The sequence below is a fragment of the Dichotomopilus funicola genome (assembly GCF_033296635.1).
Source record: "Dichotomopilus funicola strain CBS 141.50 unplaced genomic scaffold C8A04scaffold_45, whole genome shotgun sequence".
NCBI lineage: Eukaryota > Fungi > Ascomycota > Sordariomycetes > Sordariales > Chaetomiaceae > Dichotomopilus > Dichotomopilus funicola.
Window position 1 is genome coordinate 167,988 of NW_026944066.1, and position 26,841 is coordinate 194,828.

Consider the following 26,841-nt stretch of genomic DNA (forward strand, 5'->3'; position numbering starts at 1 on the left):
CTTCTCTGCATACAACATACGCGAATTCTTTTCGAGCTTGGGGCGTAATTTTGTCAACAACAACGGCCGCCGTTGGCCAATCCATACAACCTAAGACTAGGCGATATGCCGGAGAAGCCAGCGAGACGAACCTTGTCCTCCACTCAATGACCAAACCGCACTAGAGTCTCATTCATCGATGCCCCGTTATGAGAGAGCTGACGTCGGAATCCCGCCTCCGCTGGACGTGTGAGACAGCTCCAACTGAGGGCGGGTGATTCGCCGGATCGAAAAGCGACTTCCCGCGTCTGCAAGCACCCCTCCTCGCTGGCGGCTTGCAGCCGAGAGGGCAACACCCCGCTCGGCTGCTGGATGTGCAGACCGCCTAGGGCGAGCCTGGCCCTTTCTTAGAACCAGGTCATTTTCCCTCTTTCTCAACAAACCCCAGCCCTTTCGCAATTTCAAAGCTGCAGGTTCTCGGGAGTGGTCGCACGCCTGGCCAAGTGCTCGAGCTGGCTGCGAAACGGCCGAGAGCAGATACCCAAAGCACGTCGATGGGCCAAGCTGTCGAGGAGGCTCCGCCAGCCGTGCCTGAGTAAGGCAGAGCAGGGGTTGGCCGTCCGTAGTGTACTCCATACTAATAATACGATTTTTATACTGCCGTGATCGGCACGTCGCAGTCAAAGTGCAGGTGCAGAATCCTATGCAGACGCTGAACGGCGATGATGCCCTCGGTGCTGCTTACCAGCCGCCAGTCGCCGGCATGGAGTCCCTCCGTCTTTTGGTGGCGTTCCAAGACGTACATTAAATTAAGTCTGATGCGGAGATGCTCGTCAGCGTCGTCTAATGATACACCTTACCTCTTTCTTTTTTCGCCGCCTAGGTTCTCTTTTACTTTCGAGCAATCGGCAGCGGTCCTCCAGCCCGTTAGATGATTAACATCTTGAGGCCAGAGTTTGAAGACTTTTTGTTGTTTGGGCGATCCTCGGTATCCCCCAAATTGCGGAAAGCCGGCTCCAGGCGCTTTTGCCAGTTGTTCCACAGGAGCTTTGACCTGCGAGTGCGAAAAAGGCAGGAGGACCCTTGGCGGGGAAGATCGAACGGCAAGCCGGCGGCCCCGTCTTGAGCTTGTCACTCAGCGGCACCCTGGTCCCAATCCCCACGCGACTGGCGCCCATTTGGGGGTTCCGGAGAAGAAAGTTTCCCAAGACCTCCATCACATCACCATTTGTCTCCCTCCGTTCACATCGACCTCCAACCCCTAGCAACGGACGAATAACGAACACCAATAGCGCTTTTTCAACACTCGACACTCTCAATACTGCAACAACCTACCAACGTTCTTTGTGGCCGATTTCGCGCTTGCCCACTAATTAATTTAAGGGGTTGTACATTCTCAGGTTGGGCTGTTGGTGTGATCTGCGACCCAACATCAACAACAAGACTCGCTCGCCCGTTACACGCTCGCATGCACTGGATGATTTTGGCGCGAAAATCGCACGCTTCCCCCATCTCCACCCCATCCCACATTACAGGGCCCAAACAGACAACCGCCACCTAGTCAGCGTGTCCGCGTTAGGTGCGTGTCGACCTAGCGACGCACGCATCCGCTGCCCAACACGGCAAACCCACGTCGTCGAGTTGGCCTTTCCGGCGGGGATGAGGAGGACCTCGCCATGGAGGCCCTCAAAAACCTCATCGCCAACGTGCCAGACTGGCTCCGCAAGCTCGACGAGCTAAATGGCCAGATCGAACAACGCCAACTCGAGCTTGCTAAGCTGACCGAGGGAAGCGAGACGAATTCACCGGGCCACACCGGGCCTAAGTCCGTGCGAAACAAAGGGTCTACCGAATCACTCAGGCCACGCGATGAACCCGAAGCACACCCCAATGACCCACTGCCACAATCCAATGCCGACATAGCGGCTGAGCGGGCGGCTGCGGCCGCCGCTGGCGCCGCGGCTGCTAAGGCCAGCACTGAACAGCCATCACCACCCAGCCCGTCTGGCTCGCAATCTCCATCCGCCCTGCAACGACAAACAAGCCAGATGCGCGCGGCCGGCCAGGCACGGGCCCGCGCCGCGCTTCGCAAGCGGCAACGCACTAGTTCGGTCCTGAGCGCTGAAGGCGCGCCGCCAACATATCGGACACGTAGTATGATCATAGTTTACTATGACAGCTATGTGCAAATGTTCTTTGAGGAGCTCGTCAAATTTGTCAGTGCTGGACGCAATATGATGAGAAAGGCCAAGATGGCGGCCAAGGTTGCGCAGATCAAGCGGCTAGCCGAATTAGAATCGCCCGAAGACGAAGACGACAACCCCCTTGGGCCAACGACACTATCACCAGACAACAACAACAACACCGCTGCCCCAACGTCCTCATCTCCTAAAGCCACCGAACCAGAGAGTCTCGAGCCCGCACTTCCATTCGTGAGCACCCGCCGCATGGCGGGCGGGCCTCGCGCCACACGCGGCAACATGTATTTACGAGCGAGCGGGTCCCGGATGATTCGCGGGCCAGGTGGCCCAAGTCCTTCCCTCGGGCCGGATGGCAAGCCGGCCCCGGCGGATGTATACGACACGTTAGACAAGGGCTTGGAGTACGTGCAAAGCATGTGCGAGCAAGGCGCGCATCAATTCTTACGCGACGGCGACTGCGGCGAGGAAATCCTCAACATCAAGCGACGGCTAGGCGAAACCAAGGAACTCGCCGACAAGGAGATGGAGCGGGTTAAGAAGGAAGAGCCCGAGGCACTTCTAAAAATAGGGGGAGACGATGGTATGCGTGGGAGGAGCTATCGCCCGCAGAGCATGCGTAAGGACGCAGCTAAGCCGGCGGCTGCGGCTGCTGCTACTGCCGCCGCTGCCACTGGACTACTAGAAGTGGATGATGGTACGGATGATGTTAATGGCGATGCGCTGCCCAAGTTGGAGTGGAGGAGCACGAGGATGATGCGGTGATGTTAACAACGCTGTGCGACCCGCGCCGCGCGAGACGAGAAGGAGGGTTTAGCGGACATACTACGATCCGTTATCCAACACAAAACGTATTTCCTCACCTAATATCCGACACATTAACCCTGCCCTTAACCGTCCCCCATTTGACAGCCCTGATATTTCAGCATTGGTTTCTTCTGTTATACAACGAGCGAGCGAGCGTGCACATATGTTTTCACAGGGGTTAAGACTAGTTGGAATCAACTATTTGAACACATTTTCCGGAGCGCTCATGGCAATGATTTTCGAACTTGGATGAATATGGGAGGGTAGAAGCCGCCTCGCGCCTTGACGCTAGGCGACCAAAAGAAATATCTGATTGATTTCCCCTACACAAAAGATAAATCTAGCAGACATACAGTTACCCACCTACATTTATTAGCCGTCACCTTGAGTGGAAATGACCGTAGGTAAATGACCGTAGGTGTCTCATTAGTCTTCGCCGCGGCATCGATCGACTTGGTATAATCGATATTATTTCCTGAGCTGTTTACGTTTACCATGCCTTTGCCCAGGAAGCCGAGATTTGTGTCTTCCCTCCCTAGGTCTTCAGAATAAACGAGAATACTGAAATGTCGAATACAAAACCTCCTTGTCCTCGGCTCGACAATATGACAACCATATGCCAGGTCAAACCCGGTCCCATGGACTCTGGGGCTCGATCGGAATCTGTTGTGGAGCGTGAACATCGTGGAACCGGGGGTACGTGTAAGGCGGGCCGCTGTGTTTTCAGCGGGGTTACGCGGGGCAGCCGTTTCGCAGCAATGTGGATGAATGGGAGCAACAACTGCAGAACACATCAAAAACCATTTCATCGGCATTAAACTCGTATCACTGGCAATTTTTCGTTTACCAACACCGAGATTTCACTACCGCAACCACGTCCGCGGTCACCAGAGATAAAAACGACAGTAAACTCAGCCACGGACCAGCAATACCATGGCAGATGAACACAAACGCAAAGCAGAGGCACTCGTGCCAAAATTTAAATTCGAACGCCTGCTAAGACAAGGTAAGAGACCCCCCTTAAACCCAATAAACAGATGAAATCACAATCGAAACAAATATTGAAACAACAACCCCCACCTCCCCCTAGACCAAGCTGGCCGCCGCTCCTGTCTCGTCGGCACCATCGACGACCAACCAGCACTGCTCATCCTCGAGCGTGCACCCTTCCCCAGCTCGCCAGATTATCTCGGCTCCGTCCCCGCCACGCTCCAGACGATCCAGAACTTGGGCGCCAACGACGTCTATCACTGGTACCTCGCCAGCAGTGGAACGATTCCTCTACCGGCCAGCTCCAGCCATGAGTTTGCCGACCTCAAAATCAACCTCATTTGGCCATGCACGGAGAAACACATCAAGAAGTACAGCAAGCAGGGCGTGCGCTTCGTGACCGAGACGCCGGCCATTTATCGGGACCATGTGAGGCCGTTTATTCAGGCGCAGCGCGAGGCGGGCCGGTTGAACTGGGCGTTTAACATTATCGAGGGCTTGAAAGAGGCTGAGGACGTTATCTACCGGACCCCTTACGGACAGGATCCCGAGGAAGGGTTTTTGCTGCTGCCGGACTTGAACTGGGACCGCAAAACCGTTGATGCGCTGCACTTACTGGGGTTAGTAGAGCGAAGGGATCTATGGAGCTTGCGCGACCTGCGCAAGAAGCACATTCCCTGGCTGCGACATATGAAAACCAAGTTCCTGGACGCAACGACGCAAGTGTACCCGAGCATCGAGGCGGACCAGCTCAAGCTGTATGTGCACTACCAGCCAACGTATTACCATCTCCACATCCACATTGTGCACGTGGAGCTGGAGGCTGGGGCAACGCAGGCGACGGGGAAAGCGGTTGGTCTCGAGAGCATCATTGCGCAGCTCGAGGTTATGGAGGGGGATGACGAGGCCGGTATGGACGCGGTTACGTTATGCTACACACTAGGCGAGGCTAGCGATTTGTGGGTCGATGTGTTTGAACCGCTTAAGCGGACTGGTAGTACAACTTGTTGATAGCGACCACAAGGTCGTTGACCTCCGGGCCCGACGGGCACTCCGTCCATTTGCCACCATCTCGAACGCAGTAGATCTTGTCGTTAAGTCGGACTGTACAGCTCTTTGTTACGCCAGCCTATGAAATATCAAATGTTAGCGCAGGTCAAAGAGCTCGCCTGGTAACGAGTGGATGTCCTTGTTGTACCTTCGTCGTGCGTTGGACGCTGTCCCGTAGCATACCGACACCTAAAGCCCCGTCGTCTTTGGTGGCGCATTCGTTGAGTTTTTCGAAGTCGATAGCATGTTCAAGCGCGCAGTCCTCGATCAGGCTACGTTGAGGGATATGCTTATAGTCCCGCGTCAGGCACATTGTGAAGCCGAGGAACGTCTTGGGATCGGGGTAGAGTCGTTGCGCGCATAGTTCGATGATGTTGCCGAGGCCTGTCAATTTCCCGTGTTAAATACCACAAACGCGCAAAGGAATAGAAGCCGGAAACATACACTCCTCTGGACCGTGCTTGCATTTCACGCCATCATCTTGCTCGGTCGGTCTACTACGGTGTCAGCAGTGGCAGATGTAGGGAATCGAATCGCCGCACGACGTACGTTCCAATAAACGATAGCGTAAAGTTGACCTTTTCATAGGCCTTCTGCATCGCTGGCAATACCATATCACGGAGACAGTCCTGGTCCTTGTTAGATGTTTGATTGGGATACGTGGAGCGGACAGAGCACACCTTCGCATCTGGGCACTTGCTCATAATATGCGCCTCCAGTGGGACTAGCTCGTGTGTTGTCGGCATAGGCTCCTCGTCAAACGGCGCCGAACTCAAGTGGGAGAATGAAGCTCGTGGCATGAAGCAGAGGTAGACGACGGCCGCGAAGGCGAGGTATCCGGTCGCGAGGATGACCCGGAGGGGGCTCACGCCCCGGCGGATTGGCGGCGGCATCGGCGCGCGCTTCTCGTCCATCACAGAGTCTGTGATTCGAATAGTCTCGGGGTTTCGTGCTAGCTGTGGTTCGATTTTGGGCCGTTGTAGGGCGCTGGTGGTGGGGGTGTCTGGAGAAGACTCGACGTCTGGTGTGTTGTAGTGTAAGCCTGGGAACCCTGTTTTGGGGGTTCGGGACAGCCCCATGACTGGTCCTCTAGGGGTGGTCAGTTACCGGCAGGCAGTGACGATGAAATTATGGGGCGGGCGCTACAGAATAAAGGATCCTGGCCACACCACGTGCCATTTTGACAGACCACAACTTCTGTCTGGGTACAACGTTTAATCATCGAGCATTAGGATGTGACGGCGATGGTATAATTCCCGAGGACAGTTCCGTAATCCTCAAATAAAGGCTCGAGAAGTCCAGTGTTTAGCGATACTCAAAGGAAACAACACTTTTGATAATACCTCGCCCCCAAATTTGTACACTTCTGCGGTTGTTGCTTCTTTTTTGTAGCCGAATATGGCAGGAGCCGTGGGCCAAATGACGGTGCAACATGTGCCTCTCTTTCCGTTGATCTGAATCTCAAACCACAACATTTGTTTCGTGGTTGCTCCTTCTTTGTTGGCAGTTTATGGGCCAGCTGTTGCATTTAATGTCTTAATTTTCCTTCTTCTTTTTCTGGGTATGGCCGAGAGCTTTTTGCGCACTACTATTTCGAGCAGACCGACATGATGGCGCGCCTTGATGATTTCCTGCAGCCCCTGGCGATTGATACCTTGACCCTGTTCAAGTTGTCAGATGAGCTGGCGTCGACTTTCCGCGCATTATCCGCTGAGTCACTTGACCAGTTTTTACCGACACCGATATCCGAGCCAATTTTACGCTCTGCGGCGGGTAATCATGGCCGGTGAGTGAAGAACCCCGCAGCTATCACAAACACAGGCCTGACATGTTGCAGATTCTTGGCAATAGATATGTAAGTCACTGCACCTTGCTTAAACACGCCTCGCGGGTGTTGACCAACCTCCTCAGTGGCGGTTCGAATTTGCGTGCTGGGTTCGTCGAGTTGCTGGGAAACCAGCGACCTGGGACGCCGGCAAACGAAGGTTCTCCGCGGTTGAACCTCCTCCTTGAGCGGTCATGGCCGATCCAGGAGCATCTCAAAAACCAGAACTCCGAGAGTCTCTTCTCGTGGATTGGAGGGCGGATCGCGGAAGTGGTTACCAATGGGTGCGGGACTTTAGGTCTCCTGCTCGACGCTGAACTCCCGATGGGTGTCACATTCAGCTTCCCCATGCAGCAGAAGTCACTCTCCGAGGCTGTTCTGATGCCGATGGGTAAAGGGTTTGCCGTCACGACCAACCTTGATCTTGCTGGGCATCTCATGGCTGGTTATGAGAAGCATAAATCCCCTGGCATGCCAATCATCAAGATTGCTGCCATCGCCAACGACTCCGTGGCCACTCTGGTGTCGTTTCTTTACCAGTTCCCCTCCAAACCGCATCAGAAGGCTGCGATGGGCTTGATCGTTGGTACCGGCTCCAACGCGACTTTACCCCTCAAGTTGAGTAGTTTACACGAAAGTAAAAGGCCCGTCTCGATTAGTATCCTGCCTGGCCAGGAAGTGGCCGATGTCAAGATCGCCGTCAATACCGAATGGAGCATCAGGGGGTCGGCACCGCCGCTTCGAAAACTCGGCCTCATCAGCCAATGGGATACGGAGCTAGACGAGGCCGGCGAGATCCCCGGGTTTCAACCGCTCGAATACATGACGGCTGGGCGATATCTCGGAGAACTTGCGCGTCTAATATTCCTCGACTACTACGGAAGCGTTCTCAAGTTGCCCGTAAGCCAACTACCAAGAAAAGTGCGGGAGAGATTCGGCCTCTCTACCACGTTCCTCAGTCATCTTTACCCAGGAAGCCCCAAGGGCTCGATACTTCGGCTGGTCGAACAGGAGTTAGAATCGGAGGACGCGACGTTCAGCTGGACGCTAGAGCTTGCTACAGACCTCTCCCGTATCGCAAAGGCCATTGAAGTACGGGCCGCCGGCATTATCGCCGCATCGACTATCGGTCTCCTACGCTGTGCTGACGAACTTCCATCATCCGACGCAGATCGCACGGAAAAGACCACACTCGCGGTTGGTTACACGGGTGGTTGTATCCAGCACTTTCAGGACTACCTAGCCGATACGCAGCGGTTCATTGACGACATCTTGCGGCACGAATTTGGTACCCAGCCACCAGTTGCAGTCATTTTGACTCCTTGTCATGATGGGGGCATCACTGGAGCCGGAATTTTGGTCCCGGCCGCCTTGGGAAGCCAAAGCACGTAGTTAGTCACCATAGCGACTCATTTCTGCGATGCCTTCTTGTAGCCATGATCGGCAACACCGCGCCTTGCGGTTTATTGGTTTCAACACGTCGATGATTATGTAGGCCCGAATGAGTGAATGATCAGAGTCCAGATTTTCTTCTTCAACGTGGTGGTGTGGGCGGGACCATCCCAATGGTTACACCAGAAGCCCAGTGACTGAGGTCGAGCTGAGGTCGTTAGGCTCAGCTGCGTGTTCTGCAGCATCCGGCGCTAATCAGTCGGTTGGCGGGTCAAAATACGCGATGCACCCTCGAGGCACCCACCCTGCGCCGGCGAGCCGGGTGCGGCCACCAGGAAACAAACCCACCCCAAAGCTCACGATTGGTGCCATTCACATGCAAGGATCTGCGGGGGCTGGAACTCGCTTTCTTCCCGACCCGGAACCGCAAACGTGATCAGCGGAGGCAACATCGGAGGAACCATTGATGCATGCGGTGTGACCGCGGACCCGTTCCTTTGCGGGGGCGGGATGAATACATAGGAGGAAGACTCATCAGAGGCAATGCCGGGAGAGTGCAAAAGAGGAGTCACCGATAAGGGGCGGATTTTACTTGACATTTTTTTCCTTAGCTCCGCCAGGCCGCTCGAGCGTGCAACTTCGGTTCTCACTTCTCGGTTGATCATCAAGAAGTTCTCACGGTGCACACACTACCCTCGCGGTAGTGATGACAATTGAGACCCCCAACGACACTCAACGAGGCACCATGGCCGGCGCCGAGCCGATCGCCGCTGGGCCCCCCCGGTCATCCCGGCGGCGCTCTCGGAATGACGGCGACGACAGTTCGGGTAGCGAAGAGATCGACCCCAACCAGCTAGACATGATGCTATCCCGGTCCGTGCAATCGGCCGTGCCGGTGTTGGAGCCGGAGTCCTTCCAGCACAGCATGCTCCGGAACACCCGTGTCCACAGCCGCAGCCGGAGCCGGCGCCGTGATGCGACCGTCAGTCCATTCCGTGGGAGACGCCACCCCAGCACGGCCCGCCCAAATGGAAAGGTTCCGGGAGACGAAGAGCTTGCCATTACGGATGAGGAGACGCCCCTTCTCCGGCCTGTTTCCACCGAGGAGGGTGAAAACGAGCGTTCGTCTTCTCCATCTTGCGACCCCGACGACGACAGCACCGACCCCGCAAAGAGCAAGAACCCCTATCTAGGCGGCGTCTCGGTAACGCATTTCTGGTTGTTGTTCCTGCAGATCAACGCCAACTATTTCATCGCGTGTTTCGACAGCACCATCATGGCGTCGAGCCACCCGGTCATCACATCGTATTTTGGCGCCGCCAACTCAGCCTCGTGGTTGTCGACGGCCTTCCTGCTCACCTCGACGAGTTTCCAGCCCATGGTGGGCGGGCTCTCGGATGCCTTAGGCCGGAAACCGCCGTATGTGATTAGCACGATTATCTTCTTGTTCGCGACGGTGTGGTGCGCAGCGGCGCAGAGCATGACGAGCTTCATCTTTGCTCGGGCGTTGTGTGGGTTGGGGGCGGGCGGGATGTTGACGCTGGGGAGTATTCTTGTCAGCGATCTCGTACCGATCGAGTGAGTTATCTATGAACCTTGTCTTCGCTCTACGAGAAGAATGACTGGCTGACTGTTTGATGTAGGATTCGTGGTGCGTATCAGTCATATGTGAATATGACCTATGGCTTGGCCTCGATGTCGGGCGCGGCTCTGGGTGGTGCCATGGCGGACTACCTGGGTTGGCGCTGGGAGTTTGGAATTCAGGTCCCGCTCATCATGGCATGCTTGGCTGTTGCGATCCTAGTTGTCCCGAACGACATTGGGCTGGCTGGGAGGAAGAAGCAGACGCTGCGTGAAGCGATGCGGACGTTTGACTTTAAGGGGTCCTTTTTGATGTCCAGCGCAGTGACGAGTCTCATCTTGGGACTGGTAAGTGAGATACTCGCAGTCGCAAGCGTATGCATGCATCATAGGCCCCCGTACTAACAAGTACAGACTCTTGGTGGAAACGTTCTCCCTTGGTCTCATCCTATCGTGATTGCATCCCTCGTCGGATTTGCCGTCTTTGCGCCCCTGTTCATCTTCGTCGAGACCCGTGCTGAAAAGCCGATCATGCCGTTGCACCTTATTTTTAAGTCGCCGCACATGAACCTGATATTCTCGAACCATATCGCTGCCTTCTTGTCCAACGCCATTCTCTTCAACGTGTAAGTCGCCGGCCCACGGACTCTCTTGTTCAGGAGTTAGCACTGTTTCTGACCTGCCCTCTGCAGACCCCTTTTCTTCCAAGGCGTCCTCTTGACGACCGCCACCACCTCCGGTCTTCGTCTCGTTGTTTCATCTGCTCTGTCCTCCATGTGCGGGACTGCCACCGGCTTCCTGATCAGCTACACCCGCCGGCTCAAGTGGCCTCTCGTCTCTGGCACTGCGCTCACGATGATTGGTACCTTCTGCCTCGCCTCTATGCAACGCGGCTGGCCCACCTTCCTCTACATCCTCTGCCTGCTCCCTAGCGCGGCCGGGTCTGGGTTCCAGTTCCCCGGCACGTTCATGGCCATCCTCTCGGTGTCGGAGCAACGCGAGCAGGCGGTCGTGACGGGCACGCTGATGCTATGGCGCAGTCTGGGCCAGGTGCTCGGTGTCGCGTGTAGTTCGCTGGTGGTGCAGAATGCGCTGTGGTATTACCTGGAGGAGTTTGTCACGGGGCCGGAGAAGGAGGATGTGGTGGCAAGAGTGCGCAAGTCTGTGGAGGTGATCCGTGAGCTGCCGCTGAAGTACCAAGGGTCGGTCGTGCAGAGCTATGAGGCGGCACTGAGAGTGACATTTTTGTTCTGCGCGGTGCTTGCGACCGTGTCATTTTTCTTGATCGTGCCGGTGCGGCTGCCGCGGCTTGGTAAGCGGTAGAAGATGAAAAAAGGGGTATTACATCGGGGTGTAAGTGAATGAACTTATGAAGGCTGGCGTTGGGACAGGACGGTATGGGAAAAAGGAGTAACGTTAATCAGTGGTCGGATGGAGGCTAGGGAAAAAGGAATTTGAGAGGAATCTGAACTAAAACGATCTATTTCAAGTTGTTGTGTACACTAACTAGTTACTCTCCTCCATGAAGCTCGGTGGAGAACAAGATATCCCCCCTTCCCCCCACGTGCCTTTGGTGGAATATGTACGAAGGAATTAGTTCGTGAATTGTCAAGCTTCCCCCACCATCGCTGCCGTGAGGAACCAGCCGAGCCTCTCTTGCTCAAGACCCCACGTTGGGTCGGTACTTATTAGTATATCTGCATGTACAGTAGCAGTAAGTTGCCATGTGGGATGTACCTGTCTCACTTTTCTGTCAAAATAAACGGCCGTTATACCAACGCTTCTGTGAGCTGCCTAACTAATTAACAACATTGAAGAGTACGTTTACTACTCTCTTCATATCACGTATGTAAAAAATCCCAATCTTTGCAAATGACATGGTCAAACACGACATCAGAATCCTGAAATTCCCGCGCGAGAAAAACACGTTCCCGGCCATCTCCGGCTCATCTGTCAGTCAGATATCAAGGGGATTGGCAAAGCCGCAAAGGCCCATCACACTTCCCTCGTCAGCCCCGCGAGCCGGTGAGGTCGCCGGGACCAGGGGCCGGGAACGACGGGAAGCTCGTGAAGGGCCAATGGGAACTGCAGTGCCCGCCCGATTGGTCGGCTAAGAAGGGCAAAATCAAAGCATCGATCCATCAGAGAAAATACTAACTTGTGATACATACAAGTTGCTGTGTTTTTGCTGACATGCATCAATTCAGTTCGTACGACAGATTTTCACATCGTACGACAGTCGACAGATCCATGAAAGTGTTGTGATCTGGCGTGGTATTCGGTGGCTTGCCAGCTGGGAGCTGGCTCATCGGCGAGGCCCAGCTCCAGGCCACACAAAACCCGGCACGTCGTTCGACCCTGGCGCAGATCATCGCTGGGTTCGGGACCCCTGCTCATCTGTGGCGTCTTCGACGTCGACGTGCTCAGCCGCTTGGGCCGAAAAGGGAATAAGAGATAGCGGATCGTGTCATCGTGAGCTGTCGTGGACCCGGGGGCTTGGTGGTTGGGTTGGTTTGGGTGGGACGATCTTTTTTTTTTTCGGGTTGTTGTCACTTTGCTTGTCGGTCGCGACGGGCTGGCTTTGTCGGTTTTGGATGGTGCGAGGCCGGGGGAGGCTTGCGAGTTTTGTCTCGCTTTTGCCCGGCCGTGGGCAGAGGGGTTGGGACCAGGTTTGTTTGCGTGTGTTGTTGCGGGGATGTTGTGTGATGGGAGAGCGGTGGGTGTGTTTACTGGATTCGTATAAAGACGTGAAGGGGACACGAACGACGAAGCACCGAGGTGCTTTTTTTTTTTCTGCTGTTCTTCTTTTACACGCAGACCAGGTGATAATTGTAATATTAATTACTCATCCGAACTAATCAAGATGGTGTCGAGTCGCTTTCTCGCAGCCGCTGTGCTGCCATGTCTTGGTGCTGCTGTCAACCCGGCCGCGGTGTATGACGGCGGATATGGCGACAAGGGACCGGTTCTTCTCGGAATTGGTAACGGCGGTGCCGGACAGAGTGGTTTGATCAAAGGTGATTTGAAGCCCCAACCAGTCAATTTTCGGATTTCCCAAGTCTAACCTCAAAACCCCCGTGTAACAGCCCTCGCCGACGCGTTCATCGAGGACAGCGTCTCCAACGGCACCGAGCCTTTCCGCGTGGCCTGGTACCAGAGTGACACCACCTACAGCATCAACTACCTCAAGGACGCCGTGATCGATGTCGCGTTCACCTACAGCCCCGCGGCCGAGCGGATTGCCATTGAGCAGGATATTGCGTTGGCGCCCAGCTACTACGCCTTCCGCGACCACTTTCTCCTCGTTGGGCCCCCGTCCAACCCGGGCAACATCTCGGGCAAGCAGGACGTGTACACCATCTTTTCAGACCTGCACGAGAAGGCTGAGGCGGCCAACTCCACGCCGCCTGTGCGGTTCTTGAGCCGGTATGATAAATCGGCCACGAACATTAAGGAGTCGGACTTTTGGATCAGCATCGGTCAGGTATGTTAAAGGAAAAAAAACAAAAGAAGCATGAATGCTTCCGGGTGAAGAAACTAACCCCATCTCTTCAGGTCCCCTGGGCCACCGCCTACTCGACCTGGTACCACCAATACATCGCCTTCCCCATCCAAGCCCTCACCGCGGCCATTCTCCTCAATGAATACACCCTCACCGACCGCGGCACCTTCCTCTCGCTACCCAGCAACCTGACATCTGCCACGACCATCTACAAGGCCTCGACCGACGCTGCCGAGGACCCACTGCTCAACCCGGCCCACCTGCTCGTCGGCGCCAAGGCGCCCAACCCGAAGACCGCGGACGCTTTTGCGAAGTGGACGGTTGGACCCGCTGGGCAGAACGTGATTAAGGGGTTTAAGAAGAATGGGGAGCAGTTGTACAGCCCAGCGCCGGCACAGGGGGAGAATAACGGGGGCAAGGGGAACGGGGTGGCGGTCGCTGTTGACGTGTAGGTGTAATACTGGTCCATCCAACTAGGGGGACATCAACATTGTGGGTGTTGATAATTGAGTTAGCTGAGCTCAATCGAGAAAGCCGACTGGGCTGCGCTGGGACTTAATTAGAGAAATCAAGAACTCGTTTAAATATCTTGAAATTGACGGAGGGAAAAGAGACATTGCTTGGGTCACGTTGATTAGTGACGTCGGTCATGGGCTAGGAATGATTTCGTGTTAATGAATGGCAAGACCTTTTTCTCGTTTGGCTACCAAGGTAACAAGATGAATTACAAGTCCCCCTCTCATTTTCCACCCACTGCTCTCTGTCTCCTGATTTTCTTCTGGAGATTTAAACCCTGAGGTAGGCCTCTTCATCTATGGCAGAGGTAACTGAGATAGTGCGCTGATCCACCGCTATTTGTTGTAGCCTTTGCATGATTGCCTCCCACGTCAGCCTAGGGTCACCAAGCTTGGGAAGGCCAATCTCGTACGGATGTCCCCACGTCTCCGCTGACGCTCTTGCGAGTGGGCCAAGGTATTTGCGCTCCTCCATTTTGTATCCCATGACAGCGTGACGGTGCCTAAGGTAGTTGAGGCGGGTAATATATTGCGCTGTCTCGTCATATCCTTCACCGGCACATCCCCAAAGTTCCATCAACAGTTTGTTTTCGTCGTTGTCGTTGTCATCACTACGCTTACAAAAGTACTTAATCAGTAGGTCAAACGTCCTCTTGGGATTCTGCGCGTGCATATCCCAGCCCATGCCCTTCAGATTCATCCAGAGAATGTAGTCGGGGATCATATTCTGGAGATAATCGTCGATATCGGCGCGTTCGGTTTGCCATTGAGCTCGCTCCGTGGGCTCAGAGGGCTCTGGAACATCCCGCAGGATATACTTGTCGAGATCCAGGCGTCTGAGGACGTGAATGACCCTGTCATGCCAGCCTGGAAAATGTTGGAAATCGGTGAGCTTCGCAATCTCCGGGATCCGTCGCGCCTGGGACTTCTGGGGGGCCTGGAACTTGAGCCAGAGGCGGAACACCGCGTTCAGATCAGGCTGTTGGGTGGCCATTTTGACGAGACTGAGTCTAGTTGACAGGTTGTAGGCTGCGCCGCTACAGAGTAAAGAGAGTCAGCAGGATTCATACATCGATTTTGTTTAGCAAAGTGTACGGATCAGGATAAAAGGGTTCGCAACTTTGCGGGGTTGGATACCTATGTGACTTGACACTGGAAGAAGACGAGGCCCTTGCTGGTTCAGCGGCGGATTGATCTGAGGGCTGGTTGATTCGAGGAGGTAAATGTTGTTTCGAATGCGGGTTGTTGAATGGGAAGATAATTTAAGCTCAGGGTACCCGTGGGAGGGAAGGGGATTTATTTTCAGTCTGCCAGGTCGTGGTTCAGCCCGCCTTCTAAAGCCCCATTCCCATCATGAGAAAGGAAATCAAACAAAAAGAGTAAACTCTTGGTGGCTAAGCGTTGTTTTCACAAACAACTTAGAAACCCATGATGCTTGAAATTCGCTGAGGCCATATCGTTCGTCCAAGAAAGAGATGACATGCCCACTCATAGCTCCATTCTCAGCTGTGATATCTTGCTGCTTCAATTACTGATCCTTTAATTACTCCATACTGAAGGTTTGGTAAGGGCAAGGAACACTGCGTGATATCTGTTTGCTGCCTGTATAAATGCCTGTCTACTTCGTTGCAGAAAGAGAGTAACAAAGCTACGCCGGCCTTTAAATATGTGTGTGTCTAAGAGTTTTAACGGTAGGGCAAAGACATTAAAATCATAATGACCGGCCGCACGGGTGTTGTTGCCGAATACTATGGTTTCTTCATGTTATTTTCTACACCAGAACGTCGAAAGGGTAATATGGGATAAATTTTCTGTTAATCCATAATGACTACCTATGTACAGCACAGAAGCCAAGGTCTCTCGTATACTTGAAGGCACCCAATCCTTGATGTCCCTTTTAAGGTTTGACCCCCACAGATACACAGCCCACTTACACAGTATCCGTACTTGTGTATCTCGCCCATCTGCCAAGCGCTTGGCCAATGCTTAACCTTACTTCGCAAGTTCCATTTCCATCATAACCCCCCTTTATCATCTTGCTACCCCCATCTATGTACCCCCAAACCCCCACTCCCACCCAAAATCCAACCTCATCTCACCCTCGCCCCCCGATCCAACAACAACCTTACCATCTCCTCATCCCGACTCCTCACCGCCAGCTCCAACGCCGTCACCCCAGGTCCGCCCTCTATTACCCTCTGAACCACCCCGCTCCCATCCTCCCCATCTTCCATCATCCCTTCCCCACTCCCGAAACCCTCACTAGTAGTAGAAGCAGCAGCACTTCCCATCATAGCATCCGGATCAGCCCCATGCGCAAGCAACAGTTCGGCCACAGACCTTCGCCGGTACTGCACAGCCAGGTGCAGCGGTAGAGCCCCCGTATGATCGGGCTGGTTGGTACGGGCACCGGCTGCGAGGAGGGCGGCTGCGATGGCGTGAGAGCCTGTGCGGATTGCTAGGTGGAGCATACCGCTTCTACTGCCGTTGGCACTGCTGTTGGTGCGGGTGGTGCGGGTGGTGCTGCTGCTGCTAGTGGTATTGCTGGTGGATGTGGTGGCTATTGAGAGGGCTGGGGTTGGTGCTAGGAGGGCTGCGCTTGTTGGGCTGATCGGGGAGGGTTGGAGGGAGTGGTTGAGGTCTGGAGGCTAGGTAGATGGGAGAATGATTAGTTGATTGGATATGGCTTTTGGACGGTTGGCTTTCTGCTTCCTTTGAGGTAATTCATACCTGGTAATATACCCCGTGTCCGTGAAATGCAGAAACATCTGAGCTTGAGGCGTTTGCACTCGTTGTGACTGATGAATACGAACCATAACCGAGATGGTCGAATGGAACAAGAGACAAGGTGTTGTCTGGTAATGTCCCTGGCGTTGAAAGAATGGCCACGTCGTCTTCGGTATGGTGATGCTCCAGCTGGGGAAAGTCTTCCCAGGATCCGTTTTCCTGCTGTATACTGTGTTGGCTGCCGCCATAGCCGGGGCACAATGGCCCGGAATAGTAGTGGTCACCGTGGCTGAGAGCTGGATCTATGTTACTCTGGTCGTAGACGTCCTGATCACTGCTTTGTTTGGAGGCTTCTTGTTGTTGTCGCTGGCGTGCTCCTTATTGCCAATTTGCCGTCTTAGCATCCAAACTAGATTCCAGAGTAGGTCCAGAGATTCGAACTTAACTTACTTGATTTTCGCTTAGCTATCCGGTTACGTTCCCGAACTCGTTCCAGTTCGAGCTGTGACATGTATTCGTTGTCCGCACGAGGCCCCATATTAAGACAAGGAAAGTGATATTGAAACAGAAGTGTGTGATAATTAGAGTACACCACTGAGTTGGCAGGATCCAGCTTAACAATTAAGGTTTGCTTGTGATACCAAGGATACACACTCCAAGTAATTATCCCCATAGTCAATACTGGGGTTAAAGACAAATATACCTATAAATGGAAGTTATGGAAGCCGGAGGGATCACGCCCCATGCACATGCTACATTCCTCCAAGGAGGGCGGCCAAACTCCGTTACTCCCCGATGGCTCGGCCCTTGCCGAAATACTTGGCTGTATCCGTATCTGTTGTTGTCGCCACCGTGGGATGAACCGATGAAGGAAGGAAGTTCCACGACACACACACCCGCTTAGGTAGCCGGTGTGCCATGGATGGATCAAAGTGCCAAGCATGGTCTGGTTCGTCGATGTAATAGGTCGCACCCGCGGCACCGCGCTTGGGAATCACAAACAGCGTATTTTTGCTGAGATATGACGAGCTCGTAAGCGTGTGAGTGGGCGGGCTACGATGGATTCTACGTGCATACATTGCGTACTTACAACTCGGAGGCGGCCCGCCTGCGCGTGTTCTCAGCAGGGTTCGGTTCGGTTCGGTTGGGACCCGGCCATTTGCCGTGGGGCGGATGATGGGAGCGATTATCAAAAAGGGGCAATGTTGTCTCGGAAACTCGATTTAGCACATAATATACATTGAGCTCGTTCTTCCATCCATTGATCGAGCGAGAATTGACTGACCGAGAATTGGCAATGAGCGAGGGATTCCATTCCTAATTTTGACTTTCCCGCATTGGGGGCCAAATTGCAACCTGCAATCCCTCCCTGCTCCGTGTTCTGGGGATTTGGACGTTGCGTTGCGTCTTGACGCACATGGTTAGGGTTAGTTATCCGTAGTATTGTTCCGTACCAAGCTTCAACAAGCTCTGCTGGCAGTGCTGTGGGCCGCTGCGTGTCTGGATCGCAGCGTCTGCAATGTTACCATAGCGTTACAGTGTTAAAAGTGCAAAGATTCCTAAATTTTGGGGGCCGCGGCCGGGGTCGTTCCAAAAGGGGCATCATTTCTTCATGTATAATTCTCTCTATGATAGGCTAACGATTCGAGGAAGAGCAACAAGAACCGCGGATGCATCGGATCGTGATTCGGGAGAATAAGCGTATTAACTCTATACGCAATAAGAACGAAAAGTGCCGGAAGGGCAAATGTGACACCCGAGGGCCGAGAACTTGATTGAACTAAACTGAATTACTGAACTAACGACAGAATTATAGCTGATTCATCGTGCATCCTCACCTGACACCTCTTCTGGCTGCAACCGGCGGCGAGTCACTCCCGCCTTTTCAACTTTCCCCACACATCTCATGATCTCATCGCATCTCATCTCACCTCAGCCTATCTCGCTCAGACTCGTGTACGGAGTAATCCACTCTCCTCCCGCCCGCGGTCCGCACCTACACTCGTTTAGCGCGCTCTAGCCGCTCCACCACTGCGGCTCCTGCCGAGACAGCCGAAGAAGCCGAAGAAGAAGCAGCTTGATCCGCCTCTTCAACGATCGGGTCATACGCGCCCGCAAACCGGACCGCCAGATCTAACAGATCGGCCCGGCCGCGCCGCGCATCCACGCATAACACCGCCGTGGTACCCCATAACCAAGCGTCCGGTTCTTCACTGCCGTACGTGCTCCGCGAGACGACGACGGTGTTGTACCTGGCAATGTGCCGTGCGATGTTCGGGTGGCGCTCGGCGAGCACTGGGATCAACTCGTCTTGGCGGTCGACAAAGTGGAAGTGGAGATCGTCGCGGGCGACGGTGGGTAAGACGCGGTGGATTAGAGGCCAGTGGACTTGTAGGGCAGTGTTGGTGACTAGGACGTGCTGATGTTGCTGTCCGGCGTCCGTGGATGTGTTGTTGTCGTCTTGTTGGTTGACGAGGAACGGCTGAGCGAGTGCTTCGTACCGTTCCCAGTCGCCGACCGCGCAGAGCACTTGGAGGACCCAGAAGTCAATGCCCTGCGCCACGAGACTAGCCGCTGAGCTCATGAAGCCCGGCGGCCGCGCGTTGACTTCGTGGAGGAACATGGTGGGGGTTGGTGTCTGTTCATTCGGATGATGGTCCTCGTGGAGTTGTAGGTCGGGAATGCTCTGTCCCGGTTGGAGGACGTATTTCATCCTAGAGTTGCGGACCCGAGCCTCGCAGTGGAAGACGCCGGTGTGGAAGCCCTGGAGGCGAACGACATCCAGCATGCTTTCAACTAGCATGTTCTGTTCATCCTGAGGCAGCTTCGACGGAAATACCGTCTGGGTCTCGACAAACAGGCCGGCATTGCTTTCTGGCTTTCCTCCATCGTCGTGATGTTTCCCTTTTCCCACTTCCCCCTCTTTATCACCGTCACTAGCACTGTCGCCAGCAGATAACAGGCCCCCTTCAGATAACTCGGCCGGACTCGGAAAGTCATCCACCACCTCCCCGTACAACAGCCGCCCGTCGCGGAGGATCAAGTTGACATCCACCTCGGGCCCGTCCACATACGACTCGATTAGCACGCGGGTGCCGTGGTCAAGGCAAGCCTTGAGGCTGTCGGCAACTGCCCGCCGCAGCTCAGTAGGGTCACGCGCTAAGAACACACCCTGACTGCCACGGCCGAACGCTGGCTTGGAAATCACGGGGAAGCGGATGCCAGTAGTGTCCTGGGACGACAGTCGTGCGTCTAGCTCGACGAGTGACTCGACGGCGAAGGATTCGGTTGAGTCCGGATCGACAAGCTGGCGCGTGAGGGCCTTGTCGGTTGCAAAACCGAAGGGATTGGGACCGTTGGTTAAGAGGCCGAGGATTCCTGCGGCGCGGGCGACACTGACGAGATATGCGTCGGTAGGGGTAAAGAGGCCGTCGATCGGAAGGGGATACGCTCGTACCGCGTCCACGATTCGTTGGGTGAGGCCGTCGTCCGGCGTCAGATCAATAGACACAAAACCTTCACGAAGGTGGTCCAGGTCGGGATAAGACCCTTCTCCTTCGCCTTCCCCTTGCTTGTCAACATCGGTTGTCCACCATGAGCCAGAACTGAGAATGACGACTTTGACGCCCACGGCTGCGGTCCCTTCCCACCGAGTTCGGGTAACATGGGGGCTGATCGGGTCCAATACGACACACACACGCCGCTGTCGCGGCGGACGGTCCGGGGGCAGAAGCCAAGGCAGGGACAGACGCCGGTCTAATTCCTGCTCCACATCCTGCAGCTGCAGCCGCGCCGGACCCGTACGGGTCGGGAAGCAGACCGCGCCAATGGCGCTCTCAAGCGCATGCACTAGGGAGTCACCGCCGCGGATGCGGGGAGTCTCACCATCATCGGACGACGCCTGGGGAAGGTGGTAATTGCCCGGGCTGGAGGATGATGGCGTGATCGGAACCGTAGGGAGAAGGAAGCTTTGCGGCGCAAAGACAACGCTGGGTCCGGCTAATCGATCGGCCACAAAATTAGAGTGCGCCGCGTACCCGCTCTCGTTTGGCAGCAGGAAGGCGGCTCCAGCAGGGGTGCCGTTACGATCGCCTTGGAGCCAATTGTTGAAGAATTGGAGTAGAATGTCCGGTCGGGTCGTCGGGATGACCAGGCTCGTGGGCAATGCCGGGTGGGCCCGGAATTCGGACGATTCGGGTGCATCACGCGGGCCGGGGGAGTATGGCTTGGACGGAAAGGGGGTGAGATGGGAGATGAAAATTCCGTCATGTTGCGGAGCGCTTTGGTGTGTTTCTTCTTGACGAACCCGAGTTTCTTGGACATGAATGGAGCGTGGCACGATGTATAGATTCGTTAGCCTGTTTTTACCTGGCTTCTCGTTGATGTGCCACTGGCAAGTAGCCGACACTCGACGATGGTCAGCTTCTTAGTCCTCTGTATGCAGCCAGGCGAAACCAGTCTCGAAAAGTAAAAGCCCCACATACATACCTATTTTGAGTCCGAGCTTGACTTCCACTCGGCACTCTGGCCAATTTCTGTCGTCCATAGTTATTCTTGATATCGTGCACTATACCTCTAGTCGATTGAAAGCGCAATCAAGCCAGGATATCAATCAATTGTGTCCTTGGGACGGCTATGAATGAATTACCCATCCAACCTTGACCTCCGTGTACGTCCCGAAGGCAGAATCTTGCGCCATTGTCCCAATCCTAAGTACACGGTACGCGTCAGACATGCGTAGTAAACGATGGCTCTCTCTATCGATGTTTTCGGAACAGGATCAGATCGATGGTACAGTACCCACCCGCGGTCATCACGCTGGTTCACGCAAGCCAGATGAAGGACCGCATGCTGCCAGGTCTTGGAATCTCGGTTGAAATCCCGGACAGACTCACCTACGTCGAAATCGGTCCTTGTTGTCGTGACTTGTCCCCCGCCTCGAAAAATCTTATTTCCGTGGTTGGTCCGGCCCGTATTGCTTGTTTGCTCGTCGCTTTCCCTCCTTGTACATACAGCGGTCCAGGTCCAGACTCGACGCTGGTCAGGGAGAGTGGGCATCTGTATGCAAGGTCACAAAGTCACACCTGGAGGTGTCGTGAGCGAATCAGCGTACAGCCCTGTGACAGTGCATGATGGGTCCTGTCACGTTTGTTGGGACATGGCAGTTGGCCCCCCCCTTTCAACCAGTCACAGATGGCAATGACCTTCCTTTTTGGATGGGATCGCGTATTCGCCTATTGATTCGGGATTTTGGGTGGCCAAAAAAGGCTGCAAAGCGTACGTATTGGAGCACGCAAGCGCGGAGAGGACATTATCTGAGTGTTGTTAAACGCGTAATATGGCTTTTGTAGTCGTAGTCAGGAAGGCACTTGGAAAATCGTGGGTTCGGAGTGAGAACTAGGGGGAACTTGTTTGTCGATTGAATCATGACGCGGCCGACTTTTGAGTTTGGACAATCGAACGACGGTGTCAACCAAATGGCGGAGAAAGGGGCGGGAAATAATGAGACAGGGACGGGGGCCAAGAATATAGGGAAAGAGGACAAACGGGAAGGAACAAACCTGGCTTGCATCATAGCACGTGTTTTCCACCTGTAGCCTCCGGCACAGTGACCTGTCAACCCCCAAGTTCAACTTAAGCATCAAACATAGGTAGACCTCTGTTGGCTAAGGTTCGTCCTAAACAAACGGACCTGCCCTCGTCCCATCGGCCGCCGTCACCATGGCCAATCTTGGACGGTTCAATCCTCTTCGCTGGCGCAATTCGGGCAAGATCCCCGAGGTTCCGAGCGAACGGCAGGTTTCTCGAGAGGAAAATGCCGGATTCTGGTCCTTGCTTAGCTTTGCGTGGCTCAGCCCATTGATGAGTGTATGTACTATGTTTATCCATCAACGAGAATTCGCTACATTTCATAGACACTCCTCATTCTCCCGTGTTGTATTCAACCCAGCATCGATTCCTCACTGACACCCTCAAAGGTAGGCTACCGACGACCACTGGAACGAGGCGACATCTGGCTCATCCCTAAAGACCGAAGCGCCGCAGCGCTGCATCAAAAGCTCGAAGCATCTTTCAACCGTCGGGTTGCGACTAAGACTCGCTTCCCGCTGGCCTGGGCCTTGTACGACACTTTTACGGTGGACTTTTGGGTTGGTGGCATCTGCCAGCTGCTGGCTGCGATCACTCAGGTACTGGCCCCGTTTGTGCTGCGGTACCTGATTACCTTTTCCAAGGATGTGTACAACTCCAATCTGGGGCTCGGCGATGGGAACCGGCCCAGCGTTGGGGTGGGTATGGCATATGTTATTGCCATTGGCGCGATGCAGGTGATTCAGAGCTTCGCGCTCGGCCACTTTGACTACCGCGGGATGAGGATGGGAGGGGAAGCCCGCGCCGCGATTATTGCTCTAGCTTTTGGGAAGTCTCTACGCATTTCTACGAGAGCTAAGGCCGGAGGGTTGAAGCACCTAACGGAGGGCGGTGAGGGTCCCCAAGGCGAGGAGAAGAAAAATGAAAAGAAGAAGAAGAAGGACGAGAAAAATGACTCCGAGGGCTGGTCCAATGGGCGCATCATGAGCCTCATCGCGACTGACGCGGCCCGTATCGAACAGGCCTGTGGTGTCTTTCACTTGATCTGGACCTCGCCGTTCCAAATCGTTCTCACCGTCGCCCTTCTGATCGTCAACCTCGGTGTCAGCTCGCTCGCGGGAGTGGCCGTGCTGGTTGCCGGCCTCTACGCCCTCACCAAGATGATGAAGCCGCTGACCAAGGGCCGGGCCGCCATTAACCACATTACCGACCGCCGCGTGGGTCTAACTCAGGAGTTGCTACAGGGGATCCGGTTCGTCAAGTATTTTGCTTGGGAGGCCTTCTTCCTACAGCGGCTCAAGCCGATTCGGGCGTCGGAAACTAAAGCACTGCAGGCATGGCACGCGACTAAGAGTGCAATCGGGGCCGTGTCAATGGCGCTGCCTATCTTTTCCAACATGACGGCCTTCATTGTGTACTCTATAACTTCGCACGACCTGGAGCCAGCCACAGTGTTTTCGTCCCTGGCGTTGTTCAATGGGCTGCGGACGCCTATGAACTGGCTACCTGTGGCGATTGGGTACGTTATCGATGCCTATACCGCTCTGAAACGGACCGAAGAGTTCTTGCTTGCGGAAGACGCTGCGAAGCCGCCGGAGCCGGAGCCGGACTTGGTGGATGCGGTGTGTCTCGAGGACGCCTCGTTTACGTGGGAAGAGGTACCCAAGGCCAAGAAGCCGTCGGAGGGGGCATCGAAGAAGTCGGAAGCAAAGAAAGAAAAGTCGGGAGCAGTGTCTGTGTCCTTGGATCGGTTGCGGCCCGACCGTTTCCGGGCCCAAACCTCGCCAGGTAAAGAAAAAGGGGCAGCCCCTGACGCAGCGATTCCGGAATCCGGACAACAACAGGGACAACAGCTCGACGAAAAAAAGGAAGCCAACAGTGAAACTCCTTTTCGTCTCCAAAACATTACTTTACACGCCCCACGCTCCTCTCTTATCGGCATCATCGGAACCGTTGGCAGCGGCAAGACCTCCCTGCTGAGCGCGCTCGCCAGCGACATGCGCCAGACCGGCGGCCACACCCGCTTCGCCACCAACCGCGCCTACTGCCCCCAGTACGCGTGGATCCAAAACGCCAGCATCCGCGACAACATTCTGTTTGGAAAGACCTATGACCCCAGCTTCTACGCAGATGTGGTCCGGGCGTGTGCCCTACTACCCGACTTTGACGCGCTACCCGATGGGGATCAGACCGAGATTGGCGAGAGGGGCATCACGCTGTCAGGTGGACAGAAACAGCGGATCAACATTGCGCGGGCGATTTACTCGGATGCTGGGATCGTCTTGTTGGATGATCCGCTTTCGGCCGTCGACTCGCATGTGGGTGCGCATATTTTCGAGCAGGCGATTTGTGGCCTGCTGAAGGACAAGTGCCGGTTCTTGGCGACACATCAGCTACATTTTGTCTCGAGATGCGATCAAATTGTGTGGATGGTCGATGGAAAAGTCGAGGCGGTCGGGACGTATGAGGCGTTAATGGACGGGAACAAGGGGTTTGCGAAAATGTTTGCTTCAACGGGTGGTCAACATGGAGAGCAGGATCAAGAAGAAGGGGAGGAAAACACAGCTCTGGAAAAGGGGAAAGGGACGTCCTCCGGATCGGGGGAAAACACGACACGAGAGGGCCCTGTGGAAACAAAAGGCACCGCCAAGCAGTTGATGCAAGAAGATGTCAAAGTTGTCGACAGTGTGTCGTGGGCTGTTTACGTGGCCTGGATGCGGGCCTCGGGCAGCCTCTTCAGCATTGTTGCGGTATTGGTTTTGTTGTGCCTATTCCGGGCGGCCAATATTTTGACGAGCATCTGGCTCTCATGGTGGGTGTCTGACACATATGGGCTAAGCCGCGGGGCGAACGTAAGTAACGCTACCTTTCCCGTTCACCGTCCCCCCTTTTCGTGTTGTTACTTGGATCTAACGACAGAAACTTCAGATCGGCATCTACGCAGCGCTCGGTGTAATTCAGGGGGTGCTTCTATTCGCTTTCTCCCTCGTGTCCACCACAGTAGGCACCACGGCTAGTCGGGCCATGTCCAACGAGGCCATGTGGCAGATCCTCCGCGCGCCCATGTCCTTTTTCGACACCACACCCTTGGGGAGGATTATTCATCGGTTCACGAAGGATGTCGACACCATGGATAACAACTTGACGGACGCCTTTCGGCAGTATTTGATCGTCCTGAGCACGCTGCTGGGCGTGTTTGGTTTGATTATTGCGTATTTTTACTACGTGAGCCATCACAACCGCCCGATTGCTTGGTAAATTGCTTTACTAACATTCATAGTTTGTCATTGCCCTCGCTGGTTGCACCGTCTTGCTTGCCCTTTGCGTTTCTTACTACCGACGGAGCGCCCGTGAGCTCAAGCGGCATCACGCCATTCTTGACGGTGCCGTCTTTGCCCGTTTCAGCGAGGCCCTCCTGGGCACGGCGTGCATCCGGGCGTATGGCCGTGAAGAACAATTTGTCAGCATGGTGCATCGCGCGCTCGACGATATGGATAGCGCATATTTCCTGACATTTGCTAGCCAGCGCTGGCTGTCGGTCCGACTGGACAACATCGGCGGCCTGTTGACTTTTGTGACGGGGGTGTTGGTGGTGACGAACAGTCTATCGGTGTCTCCAAGTATTGGTGGTTTGATCTTGAGTTACAGTTTGAGCGTGGCCGGCATTATCCAAATTACCATCAAGTATCTCGCCGAGGTGGATAACTCCATGTGCAGCACCGAGCGTCTGCATCAGTATACCTCGACATTGGCGCAGGAAGCCCCGCTGGAGTGCGAACCCCGGGTGCGGGAGTCATGGCCAGAAAAGGGGGAGATTGTTTACGAGGCTGTACAGATGCGATACCGTCCGGAACTGCCCCTTGTTGTGGACAACTTCTCCCTGCACATTCGTGCCGGCGAGCGCATCGGCATTGTCGGTCGCACAGGAGCTGGCAAGAGCACGATTCTCTCAACCCTGTTCCGGTTGACGGAGCTTGCGGGCGGGCGTATCCAGATTGATGGCGTCGACATCAGTCGCATCGGCCTGCACGAGTTGCGCTCACAGCTGGCCATCATCCCGCAGGACCCGACCTTATTCAGGGGTACTATCCGCTCTAACATTGACCCGTTCAATAAGCACACCGATCTCGAGTTGTGGGACGTCCTGCGGCAGGCTTATCTTCTTCCGAGGTCAGATAGCGTCGAGGACCTCAAGAACGTCGAGGATGACAGTTCGGATTCCGAGACAGATGAAACCAACAAGAGGAGCAACAACAACAACACCGCTCGTATCACCCTCGACGGCCCCGTCTCAGAAGAAGGTCTTAACCTCTCGCTTGGCCAGCGTCAACTTCTCGCCCTAGCTCGCGCCTTGCTCCGATCCACGCGCATCGTCCTCGTCGATGAAGGGACCAGCAGTGTCGACCCGGCGACTGATGCACGGATTCAGGAGACTCTTGCGAATGGGCTGAAGGGCAAGACGCTGATTGCTATTGCCCATCGGCTGCGCACGGTGTTGTTGTATGATCGGGTGTGTGTTATGGAGCGGGGGAAGATTGTGGAGTTGGGGAATCCGAGGGCGTTGTGGGAGGGAGAAGGGGGGACGGGGGTGTTTAGGGGGATGTGTGATGCGTCGGGGATTTCGGCGGAGGATTTTGGGGGTGATAGGAGGGAGGGGGAGGGTCAGTCGTAGAAACGGGGGGCTAA

The 26,841-nt window shown here is 54.9% G+C and overlaps 9 protein-coding genes across 9 annotated transcripts; 5 read left to right on the plus strand and 4 right to left on the minus strand.

Annotated features, from left to right (window-relative positions):
- Positions 1 to 1,655: 1,655 nt before the first annotated feature.
- Positions 1,656 to 2,942, plus strand: C8A04DRAFT_30009 (uncharacterized protein; the record flags this gene model as incomplete). Its single annotated transcript, XM_062781220.1, has 1 exon — positions 1,656 to 2,942. The coding sequence occupies one exon, from the start codon at positions 1,656 to 1,658 to the stop codon at positions 2,940 to 2,942; it is 1,287 nt and encodes a 428-aa protein (XP_062635751.1).
- A 975-nt stretch (positions 2,943 to 3,917) lies between these two features.
- On the plus strand, positions 3,918 to 4,985 carry C8A04DRAFT_30010 (HIT-like domain-containing protein; the record flags this gene model as incomplete). Its single annotated transcript, XM_062781221.1, has 2 exons — positions 3,918 to 3,990; positions 4,075 to 4,985. 2 exons carry the CDS (start codon positions 3,918 to 3,920, stop codon positions 4,983 to 4,985), a joined length of 984 nt encoding a protein of 327 aa, XP_062635752.1.
- Positions 4,986 to 5,068: 83 nt separating this feature from the next.
- C8A04DRAFT_30011 (uncharacterized protein) lies at positions 5,069 to 6,103 on the minus strand (the record flags this gene model as incomplete). Its single annotated transcript, XM_062781222.1, has 4 exons — positions 5,069 to 5,103; positions 5,208 to 5,408; positions 5,469 to 5,518; positions 5,574 to 6,103. 4 exons carry the CDS (start codon positions 6,101 to 6,103, stop codon positions 5,069 to 5,071), a joined length of 816 nt encoding a protein of 271 aa, XP_062635753.1.
- Positions 6,104 to 6,634: 531 nt separating this feature from the next.
- Positions 6,635 to 11,145, plus strand: C8A04DRAFT_13279 (uncharacterized protein; the record flags this gene model as incomplete). Its single annotated transcript, XM_062777650.1, has 8 exons — positions 6,635 to 6,810; positions 6,862 to 6,879; positions 7,086 to 8,237; positions 8,914 to 9,223; positions 9,317 to 9,796; positions 10,006 to 10,170; positions 10,378 to 10,448; positions 10,515 to 11,145. 8 exons carry the CDS (start codon positions 6,635 to 6,637, stop codon positions 11,143 to 11,145), a joined length of 3,003 nt encoding a protein of 1,000 aa, XP_062635754.1.
- A 1,540-nt stretch (positions 11,146 to 12,685) lies between these two features.
- C8A04DRAFT_38334 (uncharacterized protein) lies at positions 12,686 to 13,776 on the plus strand (the record flags this gene model as incomplete). Its single annotated transcript, XM_062784204.1, has 3 exons — positions 12,686 to 12,839; positions 12,909 to 13,306; positions 13,378 to 13,776. 3 exons carry the CDS (start codon positions 12,686 to 12,688, stop codon positions 13,774 to 13,776), a joined length of 951 nt encoding a protein of 316 aa, XP_062635755.1.
- Positions 13,777 to 14,110: 334 nt separating this feature from the next.
- Positions 14,111 to 14,833, minus strand: C8A04DRAFT_30015 (uncharacterized protein; the record flags this gene model as incomplete). The annotated part of the gene is made up of 1 exon (XM_062781223.1): positions 14,111 to 14,833. The coding sequence occupies one exon, from the start codon at positions 14,831 to 14,833 to the stop codon at positions 14,111 to 14,113; it is 723 nt and encodes a 240-aa protein (XP_062635756.1).
- A 1,096-nt stretch (positions 14,834 to 15,929) lies between these two features.
- On the minus strand, positions 15,930 to 17,104 carry C8A04DRAFT_30016 (uncharacterized protein; the record flags this gene model as incomplete). The annotated part of the gene is made up of 3 exons (XM_062781224.1): positions 15,930 to 16,487; positions 16,570 to 16,943; positions 17,017 to 17,104. 3 exons carry the CDS (start codon positions 17,102 to 17,104, stop codon positions 15,930 to 15,932), a joined length of 1,020 nt encoding a protein of 339 aa, XP_062635757.1.
- A 1,458-nt stretch (positions 17,105 to 18,562) lies between these two features.
- On the minus strand, positions 18,563 to 21,265 carry C8A04DRAFT_30017 (uncharacterized protein; the record flags this gene model as incomplete). The annotated part of the gene is made up of 2 exons (XM_062781225.1): positions 18,563 to 20,791; positions 21,224 to 21,265. The coding sequence occupies 2 exons, from the start codon at positions 21,263 to 21,265 to the stop codon at positions 18,563 to 18,565; spliced, it is 2,271 nt and encodes a 756-aa protein (XP_062635758.1).
- A 1,022-nt stretch (positions 21,266 to 22,287) lies between these two features.
- Positions 22,288 to 26,827, plus strand: C8A04DRAFT_30018 (P-loop containing nucleoside triphosphate hydrolase protein; the record flags this gene model as incomplete). Its single annotated transcript, XM_062781226.1, has 4 exons — positions 22,288 to 22,434; positions 22,545 to 25,007; positions 25,084 to 25,380; positions 25,436 to 26,827. 4 exons carry the CDS (start codon positions 22,288 to 22,290, stop codon positions 26,825 to 26,827), a joined length of 4,299 nt encoding a protein of 1,432 aa, XP_062635759.1.
- Between the last annotated feature and the right edge of the window lie 14 nt (positions 26,828 to 26,841).